Source organism: Nycticebus coucang, chromosome 1 (genome assembly GCF_027406575.1).
Source record: "Nycticebus coucang isolate mNycCou1 chromosome 1, mNycCou1.pri, whole genome shotgun sequence".
Lineage (NCBI taxonomy): Eukaryota > Metazoa > Chordata > Mammalia > Primates > Lorisidae > Nycticebus > Nycticebus coucang.
Window position 1 is genome coordinate 137,566,419 of NC_069780.1, and position 19,344 is coordinate 137,585,762.

At 40.1% G+C, this 19,344-nt stretch overlaps 1 protein-coding gene and 1 non-coding gene across 2 annotated transcripts in view; one reads left to right on the forward strand and one right to left on the reverse strand.

The window, feature by feature from the left end:
* The window catches only part of MCCC2 (methylcrotonyl-CoA carboxylase subunit 2), a 61,536-nt gene that overhangs the window by 15,695 nt on the left and 26,497 nt on the right, over positions 1-19,344 (reverse strand). Inside the window, exons 8-11 of the mRNA XM_053589085.1 lie at positions 12,015-12,079; positions 6,059-6,158; positions 5,864-5,959; positions 994-1,066 (exon numbers count right to left, since the gene is read on the reverse strand). Of these exons, the coding sequence (XP_053445060.1) occupies positions 994-1,066; positions 5,864-5,959; positions 6,059-6,158; positions 12,015-12,079 (334 nt within the window). The remainder of the gene's footprint in view (positions 1-993; positions 1,067-5,863; positions 5,960-6,058; positions 6,159-12,014; positions 12,080-19,344) is intronic.
* LOC128593486 (small nucleolar RNA U13) lies at positions 5,543-5,646 on the forward strand. The gene has a single exon (XR_008382368.1). It is a non-coding gene; the product is annotated as a small nucleolar RNA U13 (small nucleolar RNA).

The window sequence follows — 19,344 nt, forward strand, 5'->3', positions numbered from 1 at the left end:
GAAAATCCATCAAAGCAGAGGACAAGGACAGCCCATCCATCTTTACAAAGACGAGAAACAATTTTGATGCATTTTAAACTGCTGCATAATGAAAGTTACATCCTGAACTATATGTGACAAATCCTGTCTATATATCAAACAAAAATGTCTTTTTCACTTTAACACCTGATATGAAAACATGAATTACACTCCCAGTGTGAGCCTTCTCTTGCTCACAAATCAAACTAGGAGAAAGTGCTGTGACTTATTCTTAAGCCCCAGTGTACACATGTAATTTGGATTTTTGCAGCTAGTTTTTTCCCTGCTTCTGTTATCTTCAGACTACCAGATTTTCAAGCTTTTTATGACAAAGTAAAATCCACAAAATTCATTCTCCCATTTGCCCAAGATAGATCATTATGGGTTTAGCCTCTGTTTCAAATATTTTCCTTCAAAGACCTATGGACTTAACACTATAGACAAAAGAACTAACTTTTATAAATATCCTAATTTTGTTTTCCCAGACAGGGTATAATATCCTGAATTCTCATTCTAGTATTTGCCTGAAACAGCTTAAGACCTACACAAAGGCTATAAGAAGGTTTAACTCACTCTGCACCTTCTGGGAAGCTAACCATCATATAAAACCTCCTAGATGAACAGGATGCTGCTGAAATTTTCAAAAGAATTATAGTTACCCAGAGAAACAGAAAGAACTACAAATATTTTTCTCCTGATTTTACTCTAAGAACCTTTCCACACAGCTAATGCCACAAAGTCGTGGATAAGGGCTGACACCACAACATCAGCCATCATCATTTTAAACTCTGGATCCATGAAGCCACTCGGCTACAATCAATCTGACTGTATAAACCAGCTCCTTCTGAAAACTGACTCACGCATTTGTAGTGCTCTAAATAACAAAGCTCATGCCAAGTGTATCAAAGCTTCGAGACGAGAGATTGCTTTAAAGCAGCACAAAATGTTCATATTTTCGATTTTTCACCTTTATACCTGTGACTAACGTGTCTCCATATAAGGCTTTGAACTCATTGAATCTGCTTCCATCCACGATTCTAGCAATGACCTGAGAGGAAAAATAACAATGTTTCTGAGAAATTGTATTACAAAAGAATTTTTTGCATTAAATTTGTTTTATTTATTTATTTTTAATTTTTTAAAACCAGCCAGGGACCCCAGCAAGGATTGAACTCACAACCTCTGGTTTACAAGACCAGCACTCTAACCACTGAGCGTGGAGCCCAGCCCAAAGTTATTTAAAAGGAAAACAATTCATAGTTTTCATGTAGACTATAACAATAACTATAACTATACCAATTCATAGTGAGGTTGTCACTTATATAAAATTTCACCCAACATGGAAAATCTTATTTTTTTCCTTTCATTGTCAAAGTCCTTCTCACAGAAAATCTTCTCACTAGAATTTCACTTGACAGGCATGGTTAGTTCCCTGAAGTCATTCTGGGCTCTGATTTTACATTTCACTATAAAAGCACCAATATCGTGTCGTACACAAGAGAAGCAGAAGAGACTCCAAGGGCTGGCTGCTAGAATTAGAGATTCAGGGACCATCCCAGTGTCTTGGTGGAGGTACAGGCATTTAATCAGAAAGCCGGGTATAGACGGAGTACAGTCAGAAGACATGCTCCAACTTTTTTTTTTTTTTTAGGACACATTAAAATTTGCTTTAATACTTCTTTGGGGGGGAAAAAAAAAACACACTTGTAGTGAATGAACAAGAAACATTTTTATGCTATTATTTGTATCTACCATGCCACGAATTCATAGGGGAAGAGGTTCCAGCAGCTCAGGGAGGCACCTTGCCATTTAATGTGACAAAGTGTTGCTTGACTTTTGAATTCGTGGGAAATAGGTCCCAGCACCTTGTATCACTGTTACATGGGGACTATTGGTTATCCTGTGTGCTATGCTGTACACATATTATGCCATGAGCTAATGGGGAATAAATAGGTTCTTGCTCCTAAAAACATGGGTTCACTAGTACTCCTTTGTGCTATGTTATATGCTTATTATGCCATAAATTCATAGGGAATGGGTTCCAGGAGCTCAGGCTCCTTTCCGTTAGTTCTCACAAAGTGGGCTTCGCTGGGTGGCGCAGGCTGGCGCTTCAGTTGAACCCAGGTACCTTTCTCTTTGGCTTCCTTCTTTTTCTGATCATTTTCCTTCACACGTTTCAGGAAGCTATGTCGGCTCTTAGAGTGCTTAATATGCTCAATACGAACATTAATCCTCTTCGCGAGGATCTTGCCCTTAACTTGTTTGTTTACAACAATGCCAACAGCATGCTGGGTAACATTGTAAACTCTTCCAGTTTTGCCATGGTAACATTTGTGTGGCATGCCTTTTTGAACAGTACCCATTCCCTTGATGTCTACAATATCACCTTTCTTGTAGATTCGCATATATGTGGCCAAAGGAACAACTCCATGTTTTCTAAAAGGCCTAGAGAACATGTATCCGGTGCCTCTCCTCTTTCCCTTTGTGTTTGTCATTTTGGTGAATTACTGGAAGATGGCGTCCGACATGCTCCAACTTAAGGTGTCAGATCTGATTTATGCATCCTGAAGTGAATGATTTAACCACTTTGAGTCCAAGTTTGCACTTCTAGAATTACGAAACCAAGCTGTGAAGATATGAGGTACTAGCAGTAAAGGGTCCTGAGAAAACAGTGTTGAGATGAAACACTGGTTGTGACTCCCAGCTCTACCACTGAGAAAGCAGAGTCATACAGAGGCTGGTTACCAAAAATCCTCTAAGACTCAGCTTTGTCAGCTATTAAAAAAATAACATTTAAAAAATGCAAACTAGAACATACTACTATGTCTGGCTCTCATTAAAAGGTAGCTATCATTATTATTATAAAGCCACCCATGGAGATATGTTGATTCTGAACCAGATATACTTCAGGGATGATCCACATCCACAGTGTTAATCTAGAAGGAGTAGAAAGTACTAAATAGTTTATCCTTGGAGCTTGTCATTATGCACCAGACTGTTATAAAAAAAATTCTAAACAAGAAGCATTTTCTAAGCTTCAGAAGCTGTTTCAGACGACACAGCATTTTTCTACATAGTTTGCATTTCCCTTTTCTGTTTACCACGTCAACCAAAGCCTTCTTTTGTAAGATGCAAAGCCTGAAAAATAAGTGAATGCTTCCTCATATCTTTCTCTCCATAAAGTCAAAGCTTACTTTGAATTATTTCTTAGTAACGTTCCTAAAAGATCCAATAATACAATGGGAGTGTAACAGTTATTTGTTTTAGGTGCTATGTACATACCCCTAACTCTGTTCCCTTAACAAGCAACCAACACGTAACATCATTCCTCCACAGGAAGGTGAAGCCCCGCAAGGGCACAACAATCTAAAGCCATTTAGTATAAAACTTCCTTGTATTTGCTTTACAGTTAACACCACCCAGCCACATAAAAGCCATTAACTGATCTTCACCAAAAAATCCAAACCTCATTAAGCAGATGATCTGGCACTATTCCTACTTTCTAGAAGCAGAAATTGATGCTCGGAGAGGCTAAATCCCAATTGACCACTGAGTAGGAGAATAACAACTGGAGCCCAAGTTTTCGCACTCAGACTCCAGTGCTGTCCCACAGCTCCATACACTATTAACATCTCAATACAAGGCTTCTTCCCTATTATAGAATATTTTAATAAATCATATTCACAATAATCAGCATGAATCAGCAAAAAGCAAAGGTCCAGGTTACTATTTAAGAAGAGTCTATCATTTTGAAAAGATTTCCATTAAAATGAAATGGAAACAAGATGAAGGCGTGCATTTGTATCCATTTCATTCTCTTCTGTATCCCTGCCACCCAACACCACATGGGCATAGAACATGTACTCAAAAAACACTGTTGAATAAATGAAAAAGTCACTATGCTAAAAAGAAGAAATTTTCAGCCATCTAGAAAACTTGGCTATCTGGAACAACTAATTTTTCAAGCATATCAAAGTATAAGCACCAATTTTTTCTGTGACTGTAATTAAAAGTCAAACTAATTCACAAATTGACACTTAACTAAGACACCTTACTAAAGTAAAGTACTTAGTTGAAATTCTATAAAATCCAAGATTAATGAGGTTCTCGCAACAAGGTATTACCTAAATAAATACAGTAGAACCTCTGTAGGGTGACCCCCCGCCAAAGGGACTATAGTAAACTGGTCAACAGACATAAGGAACCAGGCCTACTGTGCTGTTACATGTCTGGTCTATGAAAATTAGGTCACCTAAGTGAGTGAACAAATTATTCAAGCCTTAATTATCAATATACATGCATTGACAGTAACATTAGTATTGATAGTGTTACCCTTCTATTCTCACCTAGAAGAATGACTATAGATATTGAGGGAAGGGGGGGTTCTTGATAATTATATGCTACATAAATTATAAAAAAAAAAAAAGAAAAGAAAATTAGGTCACCTGAAGGAGGGGGTCAATGTAGGGAGGTGGTCAACTATGGAGGTTCTACTGTAATTGTACAAATTCATTATTCATACAATGGAATGTTACATTCTTCATTTAAAAAATGTGTATTGAGTGTCTACCATCTTGCTAATCACTATTATACGATGTAAGACTTAGGCATGCCATTGCAAATGTTTCGTGAAGAACTTTTAAAAATTTAAACTGGAAAAACTGAATTAAAAAAAACTAACTCAACCACATACAAACGTATACATACACATTAAGCCAAAACATCTAAATATCAGTTGCCTTCTCTGAATGATGGAAATTACAAGCAATTTTTTTTTCCATTTTCTGTATTTTCTACATTTTCACAAATAATATGTTAACAGTTTTATAGTCAAGGGGGGAAAGTAATTTAAAATATCAAAAATTTTAGCACAGAACCTAATACTAAAATATTTCCTAAGTTAAAAACTATACTGCCAGCTATGGACACTGAACAAAATAAAAACTACATGCTCCATACAAACACTAAAAGTTGTCAATCTAGATTACAGAAGACTATGGCAACCATCTGTAACCACAGCAACATCTTCACCTGTACTCAGGTCTAATCTTCGCTAATGTCATATTGATCTAAAAGGGTATGTCTTTTTCTTCTAAAAACTTACTGCCATTTCATGAAATGAGAACAAGGAAAAGAAACAATGGAAAATTATGTAGTTGCCTTATATCATTACAAATGTCACAGGAATATAGAGTCCTATTTATGAACAAATCACACTTTGTCACCGTGCAATGAAAACAATAAGAAGACTTCCAATCAATAAGAAGTTGCCCCTTTGGGTGCTAGCCCCATATACTGAGGGTGGCAGGTTCGAACCCAGCCCCGGCCAAACTGCAACAAAAAAATAGCCAGGCGTTGTGGCGGGCGCCTGTAGTCCCAGCTGCTCGGTAGGCTGAGGCAAGAGAGTCACGTAAGCCCAAGAGCTGGAGGTTGCTGTGAGCCGTGTGATGCCATGGCACTCTACTGAAGGCAGTAATGTGAAACTCTGTCTCTACAAAAAAAAAAAAAAGAAGTTGCCCCTTCGATCCTTCCGTTGTTTGTAAATGTGATGACTGCATTTTCATGTTCACCTATGAGATATGCCTCCCTCAAACACTGTTACAATTCCAGCACATTAACCCTCTGATATGAAAAATAAAGTTTCCCCCCTCTCTTTCAGTATTTGCTGTGTACCAATGATCCCTACACTGTGGAAAGAGATCTTCCCTGTGTGCGTCGCGCCTTGCTAAGATCCACATCAGTCCCAAGGCATGAACATATCTTAACAAACTTCAGCTCTGAAAATGGATTCACATACAAGGAGACGAGCAGCCAGTTCCCAACTCACAAATCCACATTCACACACCTCACGAACATCAAAGGTCCTCTTCAGGTTAGTACCAACTATTCCATACAATTCGTCAGCAGGAAATAAAGGATCTTCAGGCGGTTCAACGGTAACCTGCAGAAATACACAACGACTTAAAGACATGATTTCCAGGTGACAGGAGCCAAATGCTTTTCAGGAACATAAAAGGTATAAGAACATAATCCTACTCACATCCAGTTTCTTTTGATAATTAAGATTCCTCACGATCTTCCTAGTTAAATGAAGGGCATGATGGTCATCCAATGCATAGTGGTCAGTTACTCCAGACTTTCTACAGAGTAAAGCACACTAAAACAATCAGAACACAGAAAGGAGACTAAGTAAATATCATAAGCCCAAGTATCTTTTCTCAATCAAGGAAGATACCACTTTTATTTCCAAACATTTTAATAAATGTCATCTTCTTTGTTCCTCAAACAAATGGCTCTGGCAAACAGTATTATCCTTGTTTTTACAAACAGAAAAAACTAAGGTACACATAAGTATCTTGCTCTAGGACCATGAGAACTCACACTTCCTATTTCTAAACTTGACCTTCCTCTGTCAATCAGGGACCTTCTATTAGGTGGTCATCCCCTGTACCTCACCAGAGCTATGATTAACTCCAACCATAGATGGCATCGTTCCTAATGTAGCTGACATTAATAAAGCATTTCCACCTGAGCTACTGATGAAGATGCCCGCTATGCTCTCTCATTTCTAAGAAACTGCTGAGCCCCTCCATATATGGCTACACCTGACCATAAGCTGTCATAGGCAACAAATGAAAAGGCTTGACTACACTGCCCTTGTGGGTAAAACCGGGAATTGATAAAATGGTTTTGTGCGAAGGGCCATGAAAGTTCCCATTTGATTTCAAGTGAAGTGAATGAAGCATGGGCTTGCTCTGTCCCAATCAGATGGCTTATTATTTCAGATGCCAATGTGCTATGACTGCCTATGAAAGAGTTAAAATAAATCTGTAAAGTCAGGCAAAAATATACACCTGAAAAAAAAAAAAAAACCAGAAACATACTTCATTTTATGAGTAAGGATTAAGATGCTTTTATCTAAATTTTGACATCTTATCTGGAGAAAACACAAAAACTTTGGGAGACTTCTCAGAGCTGGGCTCTGTGACTTCACGCCACTCTCTGCCTCTGGATCAGGTGTTCCTAAGTAAGCACAGGGACCACGTTCACTCCTATCTAGCCCTCTGATGCTCACAGATGGCACACTCTTCAGTTTCTTTAACTTGACACATTTTATGACTAACCAAATCCTTTGAATGCGTCACACATAATTCCAGCTATCTATAATCGCTACCTTCTAATTACATTGTAATTCAGTCAACAAACAGAAGCAGAAGGAACAGCTTCTAAATCAGTAAATATTTAGAATAAAGTGTTCGCTTATTAAAACTGCCTAGCATTTATCAAAACAGCAGGAAAGGGAAACTTTTGATGAGATACTATATATGTAAATCTTTGTGTCAAATTAGCTCTTAAGGATAACTAATCAGAGAGATATAAATACATATTTATAATGACAAGAAAGAACCAAAGCAATGTGCAAATAGTAAGTTTTATTACTGTTCAAAAAAAAGAGCCATCACCACCTAATCATGTTCCCATGATTTTGGACAGGTTATGATGAATAGTAACAGCAGTAACAGAGCACTTAGTATGCACCAGATGCCGTGCTGTGAGGTAGGTACTATTCATATCTTCATTCTACACACAGGAAAATGAGACTCGGGGAGATGAAATCATTTGTCTAAATCACGAGGTAATAAATGAGGCAAATAGAAGATAAATTCTAGAATCTACACCCCTAACTTGATATGCTGCCTGTAATTTTACTTTTTTTAAACAGTCTAAATTATTTGAAAATTTGTTTCCCAAATACTCTCCTCATCTCCTTCTGTTGGCTAAGCACTTACCAGCAACACAGAAGTCTGCTTCCTCCTATGCCCCTAACTCACCCTTTTTGTGCTTGTAGCCTTGTTCTCTCCAAGTGGAAACATCCACTCCAGCCAGGCAAATCGCAGTCAGCAAACAACCAGACAGACAGCAACAGAGCATCTATGCTCATATTCTGCACTTATCTACACAAACAGTACTCTGCTCCAGCTCAGGCAGAACTCCACCTCTCCCCCCAGAGAGGAGAGGCTTCTGGATACTTATGCTCCACTCATCCCTCACTCATTCTTCCTCCAGACTTGAGTTGCAAAACTGGAAGCAGGCTAGCACACTTTTTTTGTCATTTTTTTAAATTCATTCATTTATTTCTCTCATCTGATTAATTAAATTATAAATCCTTGACAGCAAGTTCTAGGCCTGAATTTCTCTATATTTCTCATAACACTTAGTACAATCAAACTGTACACAGCACATGTATGATGAGAAAGGCATGAATGGAAAGCTGAGGCTAAGATCTCTTAACCAACTATTGAAGAGACCCAACAGTGTTCTTTGATGGGAGAATAGAAATACCGCTCTCTCCCATACTTTTCCCATATTCTGGACTCTTCCCACAGCCACCTGTCTCTCAGGTTTCTGGCAGGGCAGACCTGTCAGGCACTGAGCTCAGTGATTAGAGCTACTTGCCATTTTTGTCCGGATTTCTTAGGCCATGATCCTGGGCCCTCTTCTCTATCTACATCCATACCAAGATAAGCTCATCTGTAGGATAATATTTAGAAATAAACATATCCTACATTAAGCACACAAAGTGAACTCAGTGTGAGTTTAAAACAGCTTGCTATTCTTACAGAGGCTTAAGGGACCTGGGCCCCTCTGAGGCATGCACAGAGTTAACTTGCCTGGAGTTAAAATTCCACAAGCCAATTCTCTGAAGCTGTGCACCCCGTTAAGCCTGAGGCCAAAGGGCACGCCGCCCTTCCTCAGAGATATGGACCAGAGGGTTGACGTATGTTAAAAACATATTGTCAGAGGTCTACAGGTGCTCTGCCCTGAGGAGAGACACAGTTGTTACTTCAAGCTGAGTAAACTGAGTGAACACTTGAAGATATTCTTCCATTAACTCTGTTCCCCTGTGGCTGCTTTCTTCTTTGTGATCTTTATTTAGATACCTGCCCAAGAGATTAGTCAGTGTCTAGAAAAGAATGTTTACTGCAGAAGTGATGTGTTGATGTGGTAACCGGATATTTCCTTACAAGTTAATTTCAGATAGGTAAAATGAGGTAATGGTGAACCTAACAGATGACAGATTAAGTGTGTACGTGACTAAAAGTATATAAAATCAGACCCCCGCATAAAGAACTTTGCTACACGCCATCCCATGCTGTATAGTCTGTTTCTTGCCCTCATTTCTTAACATTGCAGGAGTGAACTTATCCCTGAAAGCTGCAAGGCTGTCCTTCTGCAGCATTGGTATTCACACCAACACTCATCTAGTTCCACAGTTCTAAATTCCACCTCTATGCTGATGAACCCAAATAAGGAACCCCCACCCCCAGCCCTCACACAGACTCCAGACTCACAGCCAAATGCCCACTCAGACTCTCCACTCGCGTGTCTCACAGCATCTATAATTCACCAGGTCGGAGATGCATGCTTGACCCTCCTGCGGCCCCATCCCTACATCTGCTCCTCTTCAGTCGTCTGTCCCGTTCCAGGAAATGAAATGATTATATGTCATCATCTTTGTCACCTCACTTTCCTATACCCCCAACATATGAATTCTGCCTCTAAAATAAAGCTCAAATCTGTTCACTCACCTGTACTTCACTAGCACTATCACCACCCAAAGCCACAGCATCCCTCACCTATGCTATTGATACAGCCACCTGCTTTCTTGCCAACCCTCCAGGCATTCTCCATTCAGCAGCCAGAGGTATTTTTTAAATAACATATTTGATAATAGCACATTTCTGCTTAAAGCCCTCCAATGGTTTCCCAATTGCTCTTAAAAAAAAAAAAAAGAGTCTAAAACCTTTTCAACCAATTATAATGATAAACAACACACTAATAATGGCAGCTAGTATTTATAGGAACTTATTTAAAACAGGTAATGTTTCGAGCAATTCACATGTAATACCCTGTTTCCCCGAAAATAAGACACTGTCTTATTTTAAGGTGTGCTCTCAAAGATGCTCTAGGTCTTATTTTCAGGGGACGTCTTATCTTTCCTGTAAGTAGGTCTTATTTTCGGAGGATGTCTTATTTTCGGGGAAACAGGGTATGTTTCATTTGCTCCTCACAACATTCTAGGAGGGAGACGGTCTTCTTAGCTCCCCCAACCTAAAATGCTGAGACTAGTGACGTGATGGAGCCAGCTCACACCTAACTCACAAGAGCCAACCATGTGGCCAGGGGCAGTGGCTCACACCGGTAATCCCGGCACTCTGGGAGGCCAGGGTGAGTGGAGTGCTTGAGCTCAGGAATTCGAGACCAGCCTGAGCAACAGAGAGACCTCATCTCTACTAAACACATGGGTTTGAGACCAGCCTGAGCCAGAGTGAGACCCTGTCTCTAAAAATAGCCAGGCATTGTGGAGGGTGCCTATAGCCCCAGCTACCAGGGAGGCTGAGGCAAAAGGAACACTTAAGCCCAAGAGTTTGAGATTGCTGTGAGCCAGGATGCCATGGCACTCTACCAAGGGCAACAAAGTGAGACTCTGCCTTAGGAAAGGGAAAGGGAAGGAAAGGAAAACCTGAAGCAAGAGGATCACTTGAGCCCAAGAACCTGAGGTTGCTGTGAACTATTGTGCCATGGCACTATAGTCAGGGCACCAGAGTAAGTCTCTGTCTCAAAGAAAAAAGAGTCAACCATCACATTGGTAGCTTCAAATCAGCCATGGTGGGATAATTTACACCACAGAAATTGGCAAATGCCACAAACCAGGGCTTTTTTTCTCCCCCAGAGAACCAGTTATTAAACATTTGCCTGTACTCCCCTGAGTCAGACCCACCCTCTGCATTCTCCCCATTCTCTTCCTTTGTAAGCCTTATCACGTATCAGCCACATTTGCCTAATTCTGTGGTAACTATTTGCCACTGCCGACCTTCCTGACTAGAATGTAACCTCCTTGAAGTCAAAGACAGTGTCTATCTTATTATCTTGAGCACCTGGAAAGGTACCTGATCATAACAGGTGCTCAATGAACACTGGATAAATAAATGTTGGTCTCCAGTCCTTCTCAACTATAAGGAAAAAGGTGATGCTCTAGCTTGGAAATGCAACTTTACAGTCCAAAGAAATGAATGTTAAAATAGTAAATAGAAGACCCCTTTCTCAGACTAAGCTCATTTGCACCCTAGTGGAATAAAGACCGTACTGCCCACGCAGAAACTGAACTCGGATTCCTTCATTCACATCTCAGAATAATTTCTCATTTTTGGTCCTTAACCTCTCATTTTGGTGCTGAGAACCCAGGAGGGGGAGAAGCCCCCTCAGGGGCCAAGATACAATCCATTGGACCCAACCTAGTTGGACTCTGGTTCCAAGGACATGAAGGAAAATGGGGGTGACCCCCTCCGATCCCCACCCAAAATTCATCCATTTAATGGTAAGGTCCTTTTGAAGATCTGGTTTGCAGCCATTTCCAGGACCTGGCTGAATTTCCTGACCTCTTGGGCCTAGCTGTTGAAGAGTGATGATCACCAGAGAATCAAGACACCCCTCTGGACAATCACAAGAATGAAACTTTGGGTATTTTTGTTAGTGGAAGGCAGTCATCAAAAAAACAACCGCTCATATCCTGGCCCTATGTGGGTATCAGCCAGTTCAGACTGAAGACTCAGGAGTGTTCCTATAAACACCACTCCCTTCCTCCTCCCATATTCCTCACAGGTAGCCCATGTCGCCGTGCCATCTCAGGAAGCAGTCAAACAGACACCACACCCATCATCCCACCTCCTTATAATAGACTAAAAAGACTGGGATGATAGGGCAGAAGGTAGGGACCCACCCAAGTAGAACATCCTGCCCAAGAAGAAACGAATGCACCAATCCACACCCCTCCTCTTATATTCCCATCCATCTTAACACACACACACACAAACAGTAAATAAAAACAAAAAAACCTGCGGTTTGGTCTGACAAGTTTAGCACTGGGAAAAAATGTAAAACTGTTAAACAAAACAACACTGAGTCTTGGAAAGAAACAAGCGTGTCTGTTTCACCTGCAGTGAAGATCAGCACCTCCCAGATCCTCAGCAGATACCTCTTCTCCAATTGCTGCTTTAACCTGTAACGAGGATAAAAATCAACAGTGAGACTGGACCATCAGATCTAAACCTGCTCTCCTCACATTCACATCTCCTCACCCAACTCTACCTACCTTCCTCCACAGAGATCAAGAACATCGCCTTTTCTCATTCCACCCCCACAGAAAACCTACAGAATATTATCTAGTCTAAAACTGAAAAATCTGAGCCCAGAGCCCCTAAGAACTGGCCTAGAGCTGCAGAGCAGGCAAGAGAGCACGACACGAGCCCCGGGACTTGTGACCTGAAAGCCCATCCTCTTCCCACGTGTCACGCTGCCTCCACACACGGTCATACCTTGGTGTCACTGCCGGGAATCCCTTCTCCTTCTCACCTACCTGGCGAGTTCCCACTTACCCTTCTAGTCCTGCCTCATGTCGCCTGCTCTGTGCCACTTTCCTGACTCACTTGGGCCTTCTTATCATTAATGACACTCCATGGTACCAAAAGGGCAATGTTTGTCCCCCCATAGTCCAAGAGCATTCTACTTACAGCTCCAACATGGCACCTGCCAGACCATATTTTCAGTAATGTGCATACATTTTTGTCAATTACGCTATGAATTCCTGGTGACAGGAATTGTGATTTATTTATCTTTGAATACTCAATAACTATACTGAAAAACTCCAGTTACAAACTCAGTGTAATACCTTTAAAGTAGGAAAACAATCTCCAGGATTATCTAAATCCAAGATCCAGCAGAACATGACCAAAAAGAAAGAAACCTCAAGTAATAAATTAAGAATGACTTAATTATACCTTGAGAAATTCTACCAGGAACAAAAAAGGAAAACCATTTAATGCTAAATGCCAGTCTGATTCCTTAGAAATTGTTTATTGATTCCCACTTCTTTAGGTTGGTTAATTTGTTTCTTTTACTTCAAACAGGTAAAAGTTTTATTAGAATAATGAACATTAATCTAAAATGCAGCATAGAAAATATTTATTACTCACTACATCAAAAGATCTGTCTTAAATAAAATATCTTTCCACAGGGAGAGGGAATTAAAATTTTCATCTCCAAGTATTCCACCCCCAGAGCTAAATTCTTACTTCTCCTCTTCCCAAAAAAATTCAGTGTAAAATAGCATTCAATCCAGGCAATAGCTAATTATAAGAGGTGTCTGCTATTTAAAATTATTTTTAAAAAGGACTAAACAACAGATATACTACATTTATTTCAGGTATCTGACTAATATCAACTGGAAGAATAAGGATTTTCCATTGGTTAATATTTACTGAACACCCACAACATGTCTGATACTGTGATAAGGGCAGAGATGGTAAAATTCAAGGAGAAAATTAAAACAGCTCATCCTTCCAAATAAGTTCAGAAGACAAACAAAAGAAAAAAGAACAAGAAGATCCTTCAAAAACTTTTCTTAAAATCCATTTTTTTCAAGCACTCTAAGCTACTAAAAGCTATGTGTGAAACCTCCAAAGCCTTTTCTCCACTTTTGGTCACCAGAATTCTCAGGCAGGCGAGGCTGCTGCTGCTTTTTCTCCTGCAAACATGGTCTCCCCCCCTTTTTTATTTTTATTTTTCTACTTCTTTCCCATCTTCCTCCTTCCTCCCCTCTCCCCGGTCCCTCATTCCCCTACCCTGACTTGTATAGCTCATCTAATATGCCTTCATATTAGAATTGAGTACATTGCATTCTTGCTTCTCCATTCTTGTGATGCTTTACTTAGAAGGATGTGTCCCACCTCCATCCAGATTAATGCAAAGGATGTAAAGTCTCCATCTTTTATTAATGGCTGAATAGTATTCCATGGTATACCACAGCTTGTTAATCCACTCCTGGGTTTGTGGGTATTTAGGCTATTTCCCTCGTTTTGGCAACTGTAAATTGAGCTGCGATAAACAGTCTAGTGCAAATGTCCTTATGATAAAACGATTTTTTTTTCTTCTGGGTGGATGCCTAGTAATGGGATTGCGGGATCAATGAGAGGTCTAGTTTGAGTTCTTTGAGGACTCTCCATACTTCCTCCCAAAAAGGTTGTGTTAGTTTGCAGTTCCACCAGCAGTGTAAAAGTGTTCCCTTCTCTCCACATCCACACCAACATCTGCCGCTTTGAGATTTTGTAATATCGGCTATTCTCACTGGGGTTAGGTGATATCTCAAGGTGGTTTTGATTTGCATTTCTCTGATAATCAGGGATGATGAGCATTTTTCAAATGTTTGTGAGCCATTTGTCTGTCTTTATCAGAGAAGGTTCTGTTCATATCTCTACCCAGAGGTAGATGGGATTGTTTACTCTTTTTCTGTTGATTAATTTGAGTTCTCTATAGATTCTAGTTATCAACCCTTTGTCAAACTGACACCCTGCACATATCTTTTCCCATTCTGAAGGTTGTCTTTTTGCTTTACTTGTTGTGTCCTTAGCTTTGCAGAAACCTTTCAGCTTAATTAAGTCCCATTTGTTAATTTTTGTTGTTGCCATGGCCTCTGAAGTCTTTGTCATAAAATCTTTCCCCAGTTCAACATCATCAAGAGTTTTCCCCACACATTCTTCTAAGATTTTTATCATTTCATATCTTAGATTTTAGTCTCTTATCCATCTTGAGTCAATTTTTGTGAGGGGCTAACCTGGTCTTTTTAGGTAGAGGACTGAATGAGGGTCAGTTCTCTAGCAGAACTTCAGACTTCTCTGGCTAAGTTGCTTCTTTCTAATACAGGAGTTAAATCCAATCCACTGAGTGGACATTCTAACTACAGACCCTCGGATAAAATCTTCTCTCTGAAACACTTCATTACTATTCCATTATTATGATCTGCCTATATTGCCAGAAAAATGCTTTCATGTTTAGTCATATCTTTATTCATTTTCTAGTAAAAAATAAACAAGAACTGTTCATGAAAGTGTGTACCCTTTACTATACAAAGGTAAATTTTGAGTACATTTTCCTCTCTTTAATCAATGATAACTATCACATACAGCAAGAGAAATCTTAAAAATAATTATAATCGAGCGTTGTGGTGGGCGCCTGTAATCCTAGCTACTCAGGAGATTGAGACAAAATAATTGCTTAAGCCCAAGAGTTTGAGGTTGCTGTGAGCTGTGATGCCGCAGCACTCTATTCAAGGTCACAGCTTGAGACTCTGTCTCAAAATAAATAAATAAATAAATAATGATGATGATAATGATAGGCTCGGTGCCCATAGCTCAGTGAATAGGGCACTGACCACATACATCAAAACTGGCAGGTTCGAGCCCAGTCTGGATCTGCTAAACAACAATGACGACTGTAACCAAAAAATAGCCAGGTGTGGCGGGTGCCTGTAGTCCCAGCTACTTGGGAGGCTGAGGCAAGAGAATCACTTAAGCCCAAGAGTTTGAGGTTGCTGTGAGCTGTAATGCCACCACACTCTCCCGAGGGTGACATAGTGAGACTCTGTCTCAAAAAAAATAATGATGATGATGTAGGCTTTTTGAATAATGGCTTAAGACTTTTTTGGAAATGGCAGCTCTTCAGGCTTACATGATCCTCAATAAAAGCTATGAAAAATTAACACAAATCTTCTGGAAAATATACTTATTTTATATCAAAGCATAAGCACTATTTAACATGCTCTTTTTTTTTTTTTTTAATTTTTTTTTTTTTAGAGACAGAATCTCACTTTACTGCCCTTGGTAGAATGCTGTGGCATCACACGGCTCACAGCAACCTCCAGCTCTTGGGCTTATGTGATTCTCTTGCCTCAGCCTCCTGAGCAGCTGGGACTACAGGCGCCCGCCACAACATCCGGCTATTTTTCTGTTGCAGTTTGGCCAGGGCTGGGTTTGAACCCACCACCCTCGGTATATGGGGCCGGTGCCCTACTCACTGAGCCACAGGCGCCGCCCTAACATGCTCTTTTTAATAAATTTATAGTAGTATTCCAAAACCAAAGATGATTTCTTTAATAAACTTTTGAAGCAAACGTTTCGAGACAAAATTCACATATCATAAAATTTATCATTTTAAAACATACAATTCATGAAATTGTGCAACCATCACCATTAGCTAATCCTAAACATTTAGTCACTTCCAGAAGAAACCCTGTTCTCATCAGCAGTCCCACCCCTTTCTCCCCTCTTCCCAGTCCTGAGTGGCCACTACTTTCTGTCTCTATGAATCTGCCCAAATATTTCACAGACACGGAATCATATGATACTTGTCCTTTGCGTCTGGCATAATGATTTCAAGGTGCATCCACATGTAGCATGGAGCAAAATGTCATTTGTTTTTATGGCTGAATAAGGTTCTTTTGTATGTATGATTTTCTAATTTCCCTGACTTTCTTCTTTTCACCTATTTGACATTCTTGGGTTTCACTTATACACTGGGCATTTTTGTGGGAAGGTGTACAAAGTCCTTGTGTCTTTATTCCTTTGAAGTCTAGGTGGTGCTGTGACTTAAGCCTGGCAGGATGATGGGCTTATTACCAACATCACTGGAACGGAACCAAACAGGAGGTGAGCAACAGCCTGGGAAAACCCAAACCCAGTCGCCAGTGCCAGCATCACAGGCAGGTGAGCAGGGAAGCCGCACTGAGCCCACACTTGAAGTTTACTGCTCTGTGGTCACCCTCTTGGAATTCTTAAGCTTTGAGTTTTATGTAAGTGACATCTGAGGGGACAATAGAGTGTGTGTCTTGGGGTTTGGAGCCTCAACTCTTGCATGGTCTGCCTTCCACCACCTCTGCCTGGGGAGGGTTCTTGGCTCCCTGATTACCCCCAGACTGGCCCCTGGGCTCTGTCTCCTGCTCCCAATCTTCACCTAGGACTGGCTGCCACATCTGTCCCTAGTGGTGTGGAATAGGTTCGGGGAGGGCTGCAGTTTCAGGCTGGCAGTGCTGGGCTGTGTTCTCTATCAAGGTGAGGGCTGAAAGCTAGCCATTCATGTACTCCTCTTCCAGGTACTCAGCATGTCCCAGTATGGAGGCTGTACACCTATGGGGGCCATGTGTCCAGTGTGGGTTGGAATGGCAGGCCCACTGAAGCAGAGATGCCTGGGAAAGGGAGTTTTCCATGCCTGAGACCACATGACATTATAAAGTAAATAAAAAATCCAAGCTGGGCACAGTGGCACATGCCTGTAGTTCCAGCTACTCTGGAGGATGAAGTGGGAGGACCCCTTGAGCCCAAGAGTTTGAGGCCAGCCTGGGCAACACAGTAAGACTTTGTCACTTTAAAAACAAAAAAATCCAACCATGATTATGACAGGTAAAGAGACCATAGCAGAGAGGAAGATATGTTAGTATCCTTACCAGAATTTCTTTCCTGCTTTTTGAACAAGAGGGTCTCATATTTTCATTTTGCACTGAGGTCTACAAACTGTGTAGCTGATTCTGTCAGTCATTCATAAAGTCTGTTAGCATTAGAAAATTGAGAGCACTTCTCATAGCTATTCTATTTCATTTGTTCTTATTTTTTATTTTTGAAAACATAACCCTTTTGAATAGGTCATGCATTAAAAAGGCTCAAAAAGTCAAACGTCTTTCTTCCACCTTATTTCCTCTCCTCTACATTTGAACAAATTTACCGTGTCTTTTCCAGAATTTCTTTATGCACATACAAGCACATAAATGTGTATTTCCCTCCATTTTACACGTAAGTTAATATACTGTAAGAACCTTGTCATTTTCACTTAGCAATTTATCACCTTGTTATTGACTTTGAGTCAAACAATAGTAGAGCTGAAGTAGAAGAAAAAATAAGTAAAAGTTTATTTCTCCAGCCATGACCATTTGATGTTAGAAAAGTCAGCCCTTTCTAGCCGGGCGTTGTGGTGGGCGCTTGTAGTCCCAGCTACTCGGGAGGCTGAGGCAAGAGAATCGCGTAAGCCCAAGAGTTAAGAGTTGCTGTGAGCCGTGTGACGCCACGGCACTCTACCTGAGGGCGGTACAGTGAGACTCTGTCTCTACAAAAAAAAAAAAAAGAAAAGTCAGCCCTTTCAACAAATGCTGATGGGCCAAGTGCATAACCACTCGCATATCCTTCCTTATATCCCACCCAAAAAGTAACTCAAACTGCTCATTGACCTAAATGTAAAGCTACAATTATAAAACTCACAAAAAAACAAAGGAATAAATATTCATGACCTTAAATTAGGCAAACCCTTCTTGGATATGACACCAAAACCACAAGCAACAAAAAGAAATACATAAACTAGATATCACAAAAAGCAAAAACTTGTATGCTTCAAGGAAAGACATTATCAAGAAAGTGAAAAAACAACCCAGAGAATGAGATAAAGTATTTGCAAATCAAGTACCTGAAAAGGAACTTGTATTCCAAACATATGAAGAATTTTTACAGCTAAACTAAAAGACAAATAGCCCCATTAAAAAATCAACAAAGGATCCAAACAAACATTTCTCTAAAGAAGATATACAAATGGCTGATAAGTACATGAAAAGATGCTCACCGTCACTAGTCACTAAAGAAATGCAAACCAAAAACCACAATGCTCTGGTTTGAGCTGGTGTTTTGGGGGGAAAAAGCCAACACCATAATGAGTTACCACCTTATACGCATTAGGACGGTTATACTCAGATGGACACCCAATAACGAGTGTTGACAAAGATGTAGAGCAATCAGACACTCACACACAGCTGGTGGAGACATAAAATGTGATTTGGGTAGCTTGGCAGTTTTTTAAAATGTTAAACACAGTTACCATGTGATCCAGCAATTCTTCTAGTAGGTATTTACTCAATAGAAAGGAAAGCACGTCCATATAAAAACATGTACCTGAATGTTCACAGCACCATTGTGCATAATATCCAAAAGGTAGAGGCAAACCAAATGTTCATCAACTAATGAATGGAAAAACAAAGCATAGCCATATAATGGAGTATTATTCAGCCATAAAAAGGAATGAAGTGATTCCTAAAAAAGTTAAACCTAGAATTACTATATGATCCAACAATTCCACTTCTAGGAATATACTCCCCACAGGCAAAGAAAACAAAAATAGGAACTTGGACAGATACTTGTACACCCATAATTACAACCACCCAACAGCAGAAACAAACTAAATATCCATTGATGGATAAATAAACAAAATGTGGTATGTACATACAATGAAATAAAAAGGAAGGCCATTCTGATGGATGAACCCTGAGGACACTATGCTAGGTAAAATAAGTCGGTCACAAAGGACAGATCCAGTGTGATTCCATTTACATGTGAGGTACTGAGAGGAGTCAAGTTCACAGAAACAGGAAGAAGAATGGAGGTTGCAAGGGGCAGGGGA